At 39.5% G+C, this 14,607-nt stretch overlaps 1 protein-coding gene across 2 annotated transcripts; it reads right to left on the bottom strand.

Moving 5' to 3' along the window:
* Positions 1-6,096: 6,096 nt before the first annotated feature.
* Positions 6,097-14,527, bottom strand: APC4 (Transducin/WD40 repeat-like superfamily protein). Of its 2 annotated transcripts, XM_086250586.1 has the most exons (19): positions 14,322-14,527; positions 14,120-14,231; positions 13,930-14,021; positions 13,567-13,653; positions 13,027-13,266; positions 12,801-12,881; positions 12,043-12,194; positions 11,584-11,744; positions 11,391-11,491; positions 11,209-11,283; positions 10,656-10,835; positions 9,937-10,022; positions 9,761-9,859; positions 8,331-8,435; positions 7,625-7,763; positions 7,253-7,480; positions 7,020-7,172; positions 6,409-6,490; positions 6,097-6,260 (listed from the first exon to the last, which is right to left on the bottom strand). In XM_086250586.1, the coding sequence occupies exons 1-19, from the start codon at positions 14,388-14,390 to the stop codon at positions 6,166-6,168; spliced, it is 2,337 nt and encodes a 778-aa protein (XP_086106712.1). In that variant the 5' UTR covers positions 14,391-14,527; the 3' UTR covers positions 6,097-6,165. The 2 variants fall into 2 exon arrangements, with proteins under 2 accessions (XP_086106712.1, XP_086106721.1); XM_086250595.1 differs by lacking the exons at positions 14,120-14,231; positions 14,322-14,527 and having other exon boundaries at positions 13,567-13,657.
* Between the last annotated feature and the right edge of the window lie 80 nt (positions 14,528-14,607).

The raw sequence follows: 14,607 nt of genomic DNA, 5'->3' as shown, positions 1-14,607 counted from the left end.
TGAAGCCTTGCAGTGGTTTAGGTGGATGAACTGCCTTGTCACCACGCCTCGTTGGGAGGACTTCATCGGGGCCTTTTGCAAAGAGTTTGGGCCTTCTGAATTTGATGATAGTGCCGAGGCACTGTTTAAGCTCAAGCAAACGGGTACTCTTAAGGACTATATCTATGAATTTCGTCGATTAGCTACTCGTACTAGAGATGTTGGACCTGTGTTGCTTAAGAGTTGCTTTCTGGGTGGTTTAAAAAATGAGTTGAAATTTGATGTTAAGCTATTTAAACCAGCCACTGTTCATGAGGCAATTTCCATTGCTGTTCAAATAGATACCGAGCTCACTGAATTGAAACCTGTTCCGCCCAAATCCAACCCCAATGTTAAAACCCAACCATTAGCCCTTCCAGCTCCACCAATCCACACCAATACAGCCACTAAATTTGGATCCAACACCCTTTCCAAGTTTGGTAATATACCCGTTAGAAAACTCACTCCAGAGGAGGTGCAAAACAAGAGGTCCAAAGGGCTTTGTTTCTACTGTGATGAGAAGTATACTAGGGGCCATCGGTGCAATCAAAAGCAACTTCTCTTGCTTGATGTGAACTTTGATATTGAGGAAGGGGAATTTACAGATGAGGAGCTTGTGGTGGACAAGGGAAACACCACTGATTCTATGGGTGCGTTGCAACATATGGAGTTAAGTGAGTGTGCATTTTATGGCACTGAAGCCAAACAGTCACTCAAAACCATGAAAGTGAAGGGAATGATTGGGAATTGTGCTGTGAGAGTGCTGTTAGATTCTGGGAGTACACATAATTTTGTGGACTCTAGGTTGGTTAAAAGAATGGGGTGGTTAGCTCACACAACCAATCAGTTTGAGGTCATGATTGCAGATGGTGGGAAAGTAAAAAGCAGTGGGTGTTTGAAGGCTCCTTTAGATATGGGGAGTTATACTTATGATGCTGAAATGTATGTATTGCCTTTAGGAGGTTGTGACGTAGTATTGGGAATCAAGTGGCTAGCCTCTGTAAGCCCAATTTTGTGGGATTTCCAACTCCTCACTATGGAGTTCATTGTGAATTCAATCCCATACCACTTGTCTAGTATTGATACTCAAGCCCCCTTAATTCAAGAAGCATCTCTACATCAGATTGAAAAGGAGTTAATGACTTCTAGTTTGGGCCTACTCTTGTATTCAATTGAGGCTGAAAAACTTGAGGCCAGTGATTTGAGCAGCAAGCAAATGGAGGAATTGCAGACTGTGTTACATTCTTTCGACGCAGTGTTTCAAACTCCATCTACATTGCCTCCCAGCAGGCCTCATGATCACAAAATACCCATGGTTCATGGTGCGAAACCCCCAAGTATAAGGCCCTACCATTATGGACCATTACAAAAGACAGAGATTGAGAAAGCAGTCCAAGAATTGCTCAATTTCGGGTTTATAAGGCCTAGTCACAGTCCTTTCTCTTCACCCGTGCTGCTAGTTAAGAAAAAGAAGGCACTTGGAGGATGTGCATGGACTATAGGGAGCTCAATCAACTCACAATCAAGGACAAGTACCCAATTCCTCTTATTGACGACTTGCTGGTTGAACTATTTGGTGCCCAATACTTCACCAAATTGGACTTGAGATCAGGCTATCACCAGATAAGAATGAGCTCTGAAGATATTGAAAAGACAGCCTTCAGAACTCATGAAAGACACTATGAATTTATGGTGATGCCATTTGGGCTTACCAATGCTCCAGCCACTTTCCAAAACTTGATGAATGATTTGTTTAAGCCCTATTTGAGGAAATTTCTTCTGGTATTTTTTGATGACATCCTAATCTATAGCAGCACTTGGGAGGATCATTTGAAACACCTTCAACAGGCTTTGCAAGTATTACAAGACAATCAGCTATATGTTAAGAAACAAAAATGTGCTTTCGGACAATGTAAAGTGGAGTATTCGGGCCATATAGTCTCCAGGGAAGGGGTTTCTGCTGATCCCTCCAAGCTCAAGGCCATTGTGGATTGGCCAGTACCTCGAAATGTGAAGGAATTGAGAGGTTTCTTAGGCCTCACTGGTTACTACAGAAAGTTTGTACTTGGTTATGGCAAAATTTGCCAACCATTGTACAAGCTCACTAAGAAGGATGGATTTCATTGGGATAATGAAGCTACAGAGGCGTTTCAGAAGCTCAAAGATATAATGGTATCCCCACAAGTTTTGGCTCTCCCTGATTTTAACATTCCCTTTACTTTGGAATGTGATGCTTCTGGGAATGGGATAGGAGCTGTGCTACAACAAAGGGGAAGGCCCATAGCATTTACAAGCCAAGCTCTTGGGCCTAGGAATCAAGCCCTTTCAGTCTATGAAAAAGAGCTGATTGCAATTGTCTCTGCAATCAGGAAATGGCAGAGTTATCTTCAAGGAAGACATTTTGTGATCAAGACTGATCACAATAGTCTCAAGTTTTTCTTAACACAGAGAGCAAACACACCCTTTCAGCAAAAATGGGCAGCCAAACTCTTGGGGTATGACTATGAAATCCAGTACAAACATGGTGTGGACAATGTGGTTGCTGATGCACTATCAAGAATGCAAGGGTCTGAACAGCTAGAATAGTCTACAATTAAGCTCCAAGCCATATCTTACCCATATTTTGGATGGCTGGATGAATTGAGGAAGCATGTAGAGCAGGATGAGTGGATCCTTAATAAATTACAAGAGGTAGCTTCTTTGGATCCTAACCTTGATGATCAACCTAGGCTGAGAAAATTTCATGTGGATAATGGTTTTCTCAAGTATCAAGCTAGAGTGGTTCTCAGTCCATCTTCTCCATGGAGACACAAGGTTTTTGATGAACACCATTCGACTCCTGCTGCAGGCCATCCAGGTGTGCTCAAAACATATCAGAGGCTGAAAAGAGGGTTTTATTGGCAGGGTATGAAGAATGATGTGAAGCAATGGGTAGCTGAATGTGCTATTTGCCAGCAAAACAAGTATGAAACAATCTCCCCTCCAGGTTTGCTGCAGCCTTTGCCAATCCCTGAGCATGTGTGGACTGATATAAGCATGGATTTTGTTGTAGGGTTACCACTAAGCAAGGGAAAAACAGTGATTTTGGTAGTGGTGGACAGGCTCACTAAATACGCTCACTTCATAGCATTGGCACACCCCTATACAGCAGCTGTGGTAGCTCAAGTATTCATTGACAATGTGTTTAAGCTTCATGGAATGCCAAGTACAATTGTTAGTGATAGAGATCCAATATTCCTCAGTTTATTTAGGAAGGAAGTGTTCAAACTACATGGCTCAAAATTGTGTATGTCATCTGGTTATCACCCCCAAAGTGATGGACAAACAGAGGTTGTAAATAGGTGTTTAGAAACCTATTTAAGGTGTTTCACTGGCTACCAACCGAAGAAATGGGTCACATGGCTTCCCTGGGCTGAGTGGAGCTACAATACAGCTTATCACACTTCCACCAAGGCTACACCATTTGAGTTGGTGTATGGATACCTTCCACCACAAATTTCTTCTTATGAGTTGGGTTCAGCAAGGCTAGACACAGTGGAGAAAAGCCTCATTGAGAGAGACAAAATGCTGAAGATGTTGAAAACTAATATGGAAGTTGCTCAAAACAGAATGCAGGTTCAAGGAAATAAGCATAGGACAGAGATGGAGTTTTCTATTGGTGATTTTGTATATCTTAAGTTGGTTCCTTATCAGCTTCAGTCTTTAGCTTCACATTCACATCATAAATTACATCCTAGATACTATGGTCCTTATGAGGTTCTAGAGAAGATCGGAAAGGTGGCTTACAAATTGAAACTCCATACTGGCACAAAAGTTCATCCAGTATTCCATGTGAGTTGCTTAAAGAAGCACTTGGGCTCTCAGATTGTTCCAGGAGCAGTCCTGCCATTGATCACAGAAGAGGGAATCGTGCAAGTTGAGCCAGAAGCAATCTTACAGAGAAGAATCTACCGGAAAGGAAATGCTGCAGGTGTTCAAATTTTGGTGCATTGGAAGGGACACACTCCAGATGAGGCTACTTGGGAAGATTTTGATGAATTTGTTGTTAAGTTTCCAAATTTCCAGGTTTAGCAGACTAGTTTCTATCTCAGAAGTTTCTACCATAGAAGATTAGTCATAGATCAATCACAACCTTGTGGACAAGGTTGAACTCAAGGGGAGAATAATTGTTAGGAACCTTGTGATTTTACTGTTACTCATTTACTCATTTACATTACAGTTTTACTATTGTAACTAGGATTGGGTCTTTTGGTTGTTATTGGGAGTGGGCCAGGTGGCACACGAATTGTGGGTGGGAAGCCTTAAATTGTCTGGTGGCTTTCCAAAGGAAAACAGTTTGTATTTTCTGGTTTACGAATATAACAGCAGTGACTCCATTGGAGCTCTGCTCCTTTCTTCTTCCTTTATCATCTCCACTTTTTTCTCAATTCATTGCATACTGTGTTTGTGAAAATCTGACACAACTAACGTGCTTTTGATGTCGTTGCTTTGAACTCGAGAATAATAGTTACAATCATGTTTTGTCGTTTTATGTTCTCACAACTTGACATTGACATCGTTAAAAGTGTTCTTGAGAAATTGACATTTTTGAATATTATTAATTTAAAAATTGTCATTGTAAATATTACAATGAGACATTTAAAATCAAATTAATATTAGATATATTTAATTTAATACTCAGGTTTGAATTTCTTTATTTTTCCTTTATTCTAACTGATTGTATTTCCACCCAATTTTCCCACTCTTCAGTCTTCACTCACTACTTGCCATATCCTACACAACTTTTTATCTACAATCCTCCTAAATACTCCTAAAATAGATCGAGGAAGTCTCCTACTCTCCTTTTAGGAGAATAATTTAAGAGGGGTTGAGGAAAAGAAGGGGAAGCACTGAAAAGAGCAGAAAAGTGGTACTAGGCGAGCCCAGCTGCAGTGTGTTTTGCTTGCGTATTTGTAGGGTTGGGTATTATTTCTCAACCGAATCCATAAACCTGATATTCACCGAAACACCAGTGAAAAATTAATGCAAGAACAAACAAGTCAAGGTTGAATGAGCATTGCCAGTCTATGGCATGGAGCCCTCGACCTACAACACCACCAAGTGAGGCTGCACCGACAACATACCTCGCATCTTTGAGGGGGCATAATGAACACTGCTGCAGAGAAGCGAGATATGTGGTCAGTGCTGCCTCGCATGGTGGTGTTGTAGGTGGGGGCTCCATGCCACAGATTGGCAAAGCTCATTCAGCCTTCACTTGTTCTAATTCTTTACTGGTCTTTCGGTGAGGATCAAATTTATGGATTTGGTTGAGAAATAAAACAACTCTACAAATCCAAAAGCAAGAAAAGCACGCTGCAGCTGGGCTCGCCTTGTACCACTTTTCTGCTCTTTGTAGTCTTCCATTCTTCTTTCCCTCAACCTCTTCCTCCTTTCTTTTTCCGTCAACCTCTATCTTTCAGGATATGAATGCCTTAGACAGGTATTATGCAAGAATTGCCAATCCAAATTTCAAGAGCTCTTCACACGTTGAGAGGGTTTTGCTTTTGGTTCAATTTCTTGTGTATGTTTAAGTTATTCTAGTTATGTTGTCATTTGTATTTCTTGTTTATGTTGTTTTAAGTTATTCTAGGCTTTCTAGCTATGTAGTCTAGGTTGTTGTTTATGGGCCTATTGGAGGTGTAAAAATGGCGAATCTTGCCCCTGGTGTGCTTCTCAAACTTCTACAACACATGAACACAGATGTAAAAGTTACCGTTGAGCGCAGGTCCTCCCTGTACGTTAGAAGTTGTTCTACACTTCCACTAACTGCTCAAGCATTTTTTTTTTTTTTTGGTGACCATAAGCTTAAAGCTCTTGATGCTTTCCTTTTCATGGTTCTTATTTTTTTCCTCCTCATCCTTTGCTTTCATCTTCAGATATAATGGTAAGAATTCATTAAAACTGGTTAAACGGTTTTTATTTTTATTTTTTAATTCTAGCACTAGTTATAGTTTGGGGTATGGAGGGCAGGATTTGCTGTTTGGTAGTTTGGGAATCAGAAAAGCACTGAGAAACAGAATGTAAAAACAACGAAACCCATAAAACAAATTTGTCTTGGGAGTAAACTAAATAGTGAGTGAAAGAATCTAATATACAGAAATAAAACAGTCATTCTGCATCCGAGACTTCATCTTCGTCTTCCTCCAGAATGTAGACCAAGGCACGCTTTCTTGCAGCAAAAACACAAGCCACGCCTCTCGATGCTGTTACCATAAAATTCAATAGAAATGTCAAAAAAACTGCATAATTCCCATGTTTAATTGAACCAACAATGCTGGATTGAGAAAAGTTGGAGACAACTTGGTTGGCTCTCCTTCTGTTATGAACAGAGAAACAATTTTAAGGACTTACAGCTAACTGCCAGGGGAGCAATAACAGAGTGAGGTATCCTGCGAACTTTCTCATTCTCCATTTTCAAGTGAACAACCGAGTCCTAAATGTACATATTTGGGAAAGTATCATTACCACAAAGCAACTTGGGAACAGAAATTGCATGACAAAGAGGTAATGAGGAAATAAATGCATTGGGATATTCAATTCGTTGAAAAAATAATGCCCTAACAGAAGTTGAAACAAAATGACGGTTAAAAAATGGAGGGAAGAAGAGAAGATTATAAACATCTGACATGATACTAAAATTAACAAATAGAAATGCTGTAACAACAGTATTTAAGCACTCATCCAAAAGAAAAAGAAAAAGAAAAAGAAAAGTATTTCAACAGGGGAGGAGTTTCAGTTTTCAAACATAAACCATATGCCTCAATTTTGACATCATGTTGTTATAGAAAGAGTGGTTCCACTGTATTGACAGAGGTGCTTAAGCATAACAGCTTGACCATACCTAGAAATACTAGGGTCTGAAATGCAATTTACATTGAGATGTAGAGAGATATAGAGTTATGGGATTTCTTTTGTAAGTAAAAAACTGAAGGAATATATGAGGGAGCAAAGATAAGAATTACCTTTAGGTTCTGCAACTTCCAATAGTTTAGACAAGTGGATCTTGGGATAGATACAAATGGAAGGTCATTTGCTTGCACAATCATCATAAAGGCACCTCCAGAGCTTTCAGAAGTGGTAGTTGTTTCATTTAATAACACAACAATCTGATTTTCCTGTTATATATAAAACAGCTTATTGGATATCCAGAAAGCATAAATTAAAATGACTGCACTTAGTAAATTTAGGTCTCTACCTTATATAAGGAAAGATCGACACAGTAATAACCAACAGGGATACACAATAATACAGCTTCTAATGAAGTATAACCCCTCTTTACACTTCTCGAGTCATGCATAAACCCTCTCACAATGCCTATACAATTTTCAATACCAGAGAAAGACTCATCTGGTATTTGGAAAGATATGTAATCGAGAAACATATGTTGACAGGGCTGATGAGGAGGGACAGATTGGGAGGCATCCTGTAGAGAGAAAAAAAAACAAATGTTTGATAATGAATTCAAATATTGGAAACTTATATTTGATTTTACTAAATAAAAGAACAAGTAAATTACTAGATGACCATGCAAATTCAAAGCATCCTTAATTGCAAAAATAATAAGTACCTCGTAATACGATACCGACATAGGAATGGTGGTAGACAAAGATGCTGGCAAAGCTGGAAGAGGGCAAAGTGGCAATAAATCCTCGCAAAGTATCTTTCTTGAAATTGTAGTAAACGGCATCAGAAAAGCCTCCTTAAAACTAAAAGACCAAGGGGGCATCTATAAGTTGAAATAGAAAAAGCAGCACTATTCAATGAAGATGGTATGTATATACGCTTGTATGTGTGTGTGAGCTCGCTTGTTTTTTGTCTCTGTGACTCAGTGCTAAGTTAATCAAAGAAAATGGGGTGCTGGATTTGATTTTCCTTTTTAATGTAATAAAGGGGTAAGTTTTGGAGTAAAGGATAAAGAAATTTCTGCTTTGATAGTGGTTGAAGTAATGAAGTTAAGTATACTTCCAGCAGTAAAAGATAAAAAAGTATGATAATTAGAATCAGTAAGAACAAGAATGTTGATTTGAACTCATTAAAGCATCATTTCTATGGTCAGAGAACCAATAATACATTGTCCTTCAACAGTGAACAATGATATTGTAACATTTTGAGGAACCAAAGCATGCCCATTTATGACAATGAAGTTTACTACCATTTGGCAAGACAATGTCCGATGTTCAACATATTGACATACAGACTAACACCATCCAACATTCATAGATGAGGCAATGGAAATCCTCAAAACTGAACTAATTCTCTAACCCTCTGCATACCTAGACTCCATCTGTTGAAATTCCATGGCTAATGTCCTTTGCAGTTGTTCAAAATCTGAAAATCCCCCAAACTGAACTAATTCTCTAACTCTCCGCATTGTTTCCCTGAAAAAAAGAAAGGCAACTTCATGCTGTTTAGAGATCTAAAATGAGAATCCAAATACTTGTATAATTACGGATATGCATGGACACCAGTCCATTGTCTTCATAGACAAACATGCATACAGATATATGTGCAACAACATAAACATACTTTCCAAGAGAGTTAAAGCCAAACATGTCAATCATTTAGAAAAGAGTGCTGCTATTTGCACACCTTTTTTTTTCTTTTTGCACACACTTTTCTTCTACACACCTCTTTCACTTTTTTAAAATTTAAAATTTCTCTTTAACACACCCTTCTCATTACCAAAATACCCAAAATTAATCATCTCACCAAATTCCTCATTGCACACCCCCCTAATCCATCAAACACACCCCACCCCAGCCACCCCGCACCACCGCGCGCAGCAGCAGCAGCACCACCACATCTCTCTCTTTCCTTCTCTCTCCTCCCTCCCTTTCTCTCTCTAGCTTATCAACCCTGCCACCCCGCCAAGACCAGCCGCAAACACAAACGAGCTTCGACACCCAACCACAACGCCGATGTTGTGGGTTAGGTTGAGGTTGTCGTCGCCGGAGAGAAAAGCCAGGGCTGGGCTGGGCTGGGAGGGTCGGCGCGGGGCTGGGTTAGGCGCGTGGCAGGGCTGGGCTGGGAGGGCCGAGGTTGTCGTCGCCGAGAGAAAAGCCAGAGAAAGGCACGCAGCACCACCTTCCTCACACCACCACCGTTCGGAAGTCATCCGCCGAAATCGGCGGGTTCGTTCGGCAGCCATCCTTCGAAACCGGTGGGTTCGTTCAGCAGTCATCTGCCGAAGCCGTTAGTTTCGTTCGGTGGCTGTCTACCGAACCAACTGCAGCGACAGAGAAAGGGAGGGAAGAGAGAAGGGAGAGAGGAGAGAGGGAAGGAGAGAGAGAGAGAGGAGAAAGGGAGGAGCCGAGGAGGGGCTGCCGGGCTGGTTGTGGTGGCTGTTTTGGGTGGTGCTGCGAGGAAGGTGGTGGTGTTGCGAGGAAGGTGGTGGCGCGCGGTGGTGGTGGTGCGAGGAAGGTGGTGGCACACGGTGGTGGTGCGAGGAAGGTGGTGATCGGGCGAGTGGAAAGGAGGGAAAAAAAACAGAAGGGGTGTGCCAAGAAGAAGGGCTGTATAGTCTTTTTTTTTTTTTAATAGGGGTGTGCAAAAAGAAAAAAAAAGGGTGTGCAAATAGCAGCCCCCTTAGAAAATCATTGACTATGCTATGCACAAAAGTTACTACATGATAGACTATTCTAATTGAGAAAATGGTTGTACTCTACACTAGATTGTCTGTGAGTGTGATATAAAAATAACTTACAAACCAATTTCAATACTGTGATCGGCTTCCGATGCTTCCAGCAACTGCTTAACAGGATCTTGATCATATAGAAACTTCAAGAATATAACAACAAGTTCACTGCCAAAACCAAAAGTGTGAGTAAACAAACATATGCTGACAGCCAGATGAAACACAGAGGAATATTTGGCACAGACCTATTGTACAGTAGAAGATGATGATCACTAGGTTCTGACATAAGTAACTTTATACATTTCAAGAGCCAGTTGAAGAAATTTGAAAACTGAAAGAAAACACAACATCAGAATTTAATGGAAGAACTGCATAAATCATAAGTACCGAGAGACTGTTCGTGCGCCACACCCGTGGCTCACTCTCTCCCTTTCAGTTTTCATCTCGTGAAATCAAGGATTTCAATCAAGAATATAAGCAAGACACATTGGTTCATTCGGTCACTCCCTCGTATACGCTCTCCCTATAGCTTTTTGGGCTAACGGGAGAGCTCTATGAGTCCTTTCCCTCACTCCCGCTATAAAGACAATTCAATGGTAATCCATTGGTTACTTTTTAGAGTAAGAAAGACTCCTTCTTCCTGCGTTCGTGCTCCACACCCGTGGATCACTCTCTCCCCTTAACAAAGAAATTGTCCTCTTTTTCATTTTGTACAGTATCTAACTATCAAATTGCCTGAAATACGATAGTTATCCAGTTGTTTCATCTATTCTTCTTGAATTTCACGTGGGTTTTGGTGTTAAAAAAGGAATAATTTCTCTCAATTAATAGTAAATCTTAGTGAAAATATCTGACCACTTAACATTTCTGACTACAGCCTAGATATACTAAAGAACAGTAGAAAAAAAAATGCAGGCAAACTGCTTGATATAAGAGCAACAATGATTCGAGATCCAATGCAAACCTGCTGCACCACAGATGAAAGCACCCTGATAAACCGTTCAACTTGTACAAGTATCATTCCAGCTTTTTCTGTCGCATTATTGATGAGTGCCTCATCCAAACCAATACCCTGAAAGCGTGCTCTCCATCGTGAAAGGCCTCTTAGTTCTCCCATCCTGAATGCAATAATTTCTGCTGCAGGCTGGAAGAGGGTAGCTATCTTTAGTTTCCACCCAAGTGAAGAAACATTAGAAAACAGCATATATATTAGGCAATAGTTCTACCACTGAACAACATTCTGGGGATGAACATAAACATGGGTCAGATTGTTGACCCATACCAGTAACCAAAGAAAACTTTAATTGTGAACTTCAAAACAGGTTCTCAATGTGTCCTATTTCTGCCAATTCCATATCCATATATGAGAAGCATTGCATTCTGATATAGATTGTGATCAAGAATCTATCAAATGCTGTAGCTTTTCCAACAATATGACCTCAACAGAAAGTACGACAAAAATTAATTGCTCCTAACAAAAAATATTGCATCAACTGCAAGAGCTAACAATAAAGCACCTGGAGATGATTTAGGACAATAAGCTGAAGTTCTTTCCCAGCACCACAAACAGCCTTTGACACACGCTTCACTCCCTATTAGTAAATGCACTTGTTGAATCAATTACATGATCATATACACAGTGTTAAGTGTAATATATAACCACAATGTCAAAGAGGATGCTACATGGGACTAAACATACCACTTCACCAAGAGAGTTAACTAGAAATTGATGAACTGGTGGACTAGTCCTTGCACCACCTAAGAGACTCATAAACTCCTCTTGTGGACTAGAGTCAAGTCCTATATACAAAAGGTAGGAAGTGAATGAATGAAAAAATAAACCACCCAGAATTAAATCAAGAAAGTAGGATTAAGTGTTATCCAGAAATTACCATGGTCAACAATCAGATTAGAGAGGGAATCAAACTTTTCATGAAAAGTGTGCATAGCGTCAGACCACTGCTTATGCATAACTGAAAGTGATGCCCGAATAACCTCCGTCAATTCCTCAATGTTAGAAGCTTGTTGAGCCACTTGATGAAGCTCATTTTTCCTACGATGAGAAAGAAGATGGCAAGCCATATTTTAAATTCCGAGGGGAAATCGACAGTTGAGTAGAAAACATATTTAAACAGGGTGCAGCACATAGCATGACTATATCAACTACATCTAAACTCATCTCGGAGCCCAAAACTTTAAATCTAGAGCAGCAATTGGTAATCATTTAAACAGTGGAAAAGAAGATAAGAGAAAGCGAATTATAGAGAGAAATTAATAATATAACCATATGAAAACACAAATTAGAATATTTATTGAACAAACTGTGGTATCCTGTTCTATAGGAAAGTTACCTCTTCCAAAATATAGATGTGTCAAGCACTACGCAATGTAAGCCATGCATACCATGTTGAGTCATTCGCCTGTTTTCTGATTCTTCCCCATCTTCAATTAATTCTCCTGAACACATGACGATCAAATGACAAAGATCTTTTGACAAAGCAACCTAATGACAGCAACAAGTAATAACATCAGCTTGGTCTGGTAAACTAGTTTTCTGTTAGCGCGTGAGAAGCTGTTAAAAACTGAAGCATATGACATTAAAAAAAATCATTAAGTTAACAATTATGCTGGCATTAGGATAACTGAAAATTACAACAGCTGGGCCTTCCAAGACCATGACAGTAACTTTGCCATCCATTCCTCTGCTCTTTGATTAGTTACTTAACTCTTGAAAGCACAAAGAGTGGCTTTCACATGAAATCCATATTTTGCTTAAAATGCTATTGCTTATCTATAAATGAAGGCAAAAGGGCAGCCTGACAATTGCTGCACTATGGAACACTCTTAAGTGACTAAAAGTTATCCCATATGGACTTATTCCTAATTCTATTCATATTTTTGTCACTTCTGGAATGTTACTTGGCCTTGCATTTTCCTTTTCAACTTAACTGACTATACCCATTCATAGGTATGCATAGAAAATTCAGCATGAACCAGCTTTGGTAAATTTAATTCAAGTATATAGCATACAAATTCCAACAATCATGAACTTTATATCATTAAATATAATCCATAAATTGGAGAGCATCCACATTAAGGATGAATGTACCTTGTAAACAGATGCATTAAGAAGTCTGCACTCAGCTTGTGTATTCGTAAGTGGACTGGGAATACAAAACTTGTGTATGTTCTGGCACATATGCAGGTACAAAAAATTCAAAATGACAGAGGCAGTTAAGTGACACATCAAACATAAACTGAAATAAGTAGTTTCACATAATTAAGCATCGTCAAACCCATCATTTTCTCAGAATGGTTCAGAAGTTACAACTTACAATTTTCCCTATTGGAAAAATCCCAAATATACTAAAGCAAATGAATCCATCTTTGTCTCCAGTACAGAGGATATTAAAACGTTGCTGTGAAGAATTTGACAGCTCTTGACACGAATCTTCACTATCATCCATGAAGCTGGTATCTCCAGATACCAGTCCAGGCATTCGTGGAACTCTTGGAGGTGGTGGAAAGAAACGAGCAGTACGGTCTTCATATGTTGATATGCTACCATACTCATCCTGAAATCAATTTTTGAGAAGTGGATTGAAATGAGAGCATACATTACCACTCAAAGAGAGAAACTAACCCCCGCCCCACTTTCCCCCAAATTTAGAGGGGAAAGAAAAAGAAATATTAACAAGGATGACTTCGGAAAACTTCCATAATAAGTAACTCAAAATTTTTATTAGAAACAGAATTAGATTAATATGTTATCTCCAATAGACACATTCAATATCCTTTCTTGTAAAAACAAAGTGATTTCATCCATTAAGATGGAAATTTTTACATGGCCTACAATTAGATAAATGACAGCATACTCTAGTCATATGTCCATCCTCCTCCTCCCAGTTAAGAGAAACAACAGCAACTGTATGGGATTTTAAGCTTCTCATCAACTTTCCATTCTGCCTTGCATTAAAAAAACAAAAAGGATTAGAAAAACATAAATTAAGTAGCCATGGATTCACTATCATATATGCACTATTTTTAGTGTGTAACCAAATTTTATTCAAAGAAAACTAGAAAAGGGAGCAACTATAGCATATAGGATGTATCTCCAGCACAATATAATGGGGATGGTAAATTTTTGCACTACTGCTTGTATTTATAAGTTCATCACAAACTTACACTAACCAATTAGTAAGAATAATATGTTTTACTGAAAAATCAACGCTACTCACTTCAACATCATGCAATGAAACCGTTCCATCTTCGAGCCCAACGGCAATTGCTTTACCATCAGGACGCCAACACAAGGATGCTATGCTCTTTCCTAGAGAAAATTTAAAAGGCAAAACAAAAAGTACTAAGTTCACAATCAAAGCACTCAAGGCCAGAAAAACACAAAGTGAGAGAGAGAGAGATATATACCGGGTGAGATGGTCCACAACCTCTGCCAATTGAAACGGTGGAGCAAAATCTTGGAGTCCTCGGTGACCATAGCTAGTAAATCCTTCTCAGGGTTCCACTCTGCAATTTTTATCTGCCATTGAAAAAACTGAAAATTGTAATCCATTTCGCGCCACTCAAATTTTAACTTGCCATTGAAAACTCAAAATTGTAAATCCTAGACCTGAGAAGCAACTGGCTTGTCGAACTGAAGCTGGAAGGGAAGCACACGCTGGGCTTCGTCGGTTTCCATGGCTGAATCGCTAAAACCTTAAACCCTACTAGCACCAGAGTGAGTGTGAGCAAGGACGGCGTCGTTAAAGCAGAAGAAGAAGAAGATGATAACCGATCGCTGATCAATGTGAGTGAGTGAGTGGTGAACACTGAAAGAGTGAAGAGGGAGATGTGAGAGCGAAGATTAAAATTGAGGCGGGCTTTCTTTTGGTTTTTTGGGTTTATGCTTCTTGAAA

This window comes from Dryas octopetala, chromosome 1 (genome assembly GCF_963921425.1).
Source record: "Dryas octopetala chromosome 1, drDryOcto1.1, whole genome shotgun sequence".
Classification (NCBI taxonomy): domain Eukaryota; kingdom Viridiplantae; phylum Streptophyta; class Magnoliopsida; order Rosales; family Rosaceae; genus Dryas; species Dryas octopetala.
The sequence above is the reverse complement of the archived record's forward strand: the minus strand, read 5'-3'. Positions and strand labels throughout refer to the sequence as shown.

Excerpts from the sequence above, each read along its gene's own strand:
- APC4 (XM_086250586.1), bottom strand. The coding sequence starts at position 14,390 with ATGGAAACCGACGAAGCCCAGCGTGTGCTTCCCTTCCAGCTTCAGTTC. Across the intron at positions 12,195-12,800 it reads TTAATGCATCTGTTTACAAG|GTTGCTTTGTCAAAAGATCT; the intron begins GTACATTCATCC and ends TGCTGTCATTAG. Across the intron at positions 8,436-9,760 it reads CACAGTATTGAAATTGGTTT|GGAAACAATGCGGAGAGTTA; the intron begins GTAAGTTATTTT and ends TCTTTTTTTCAG.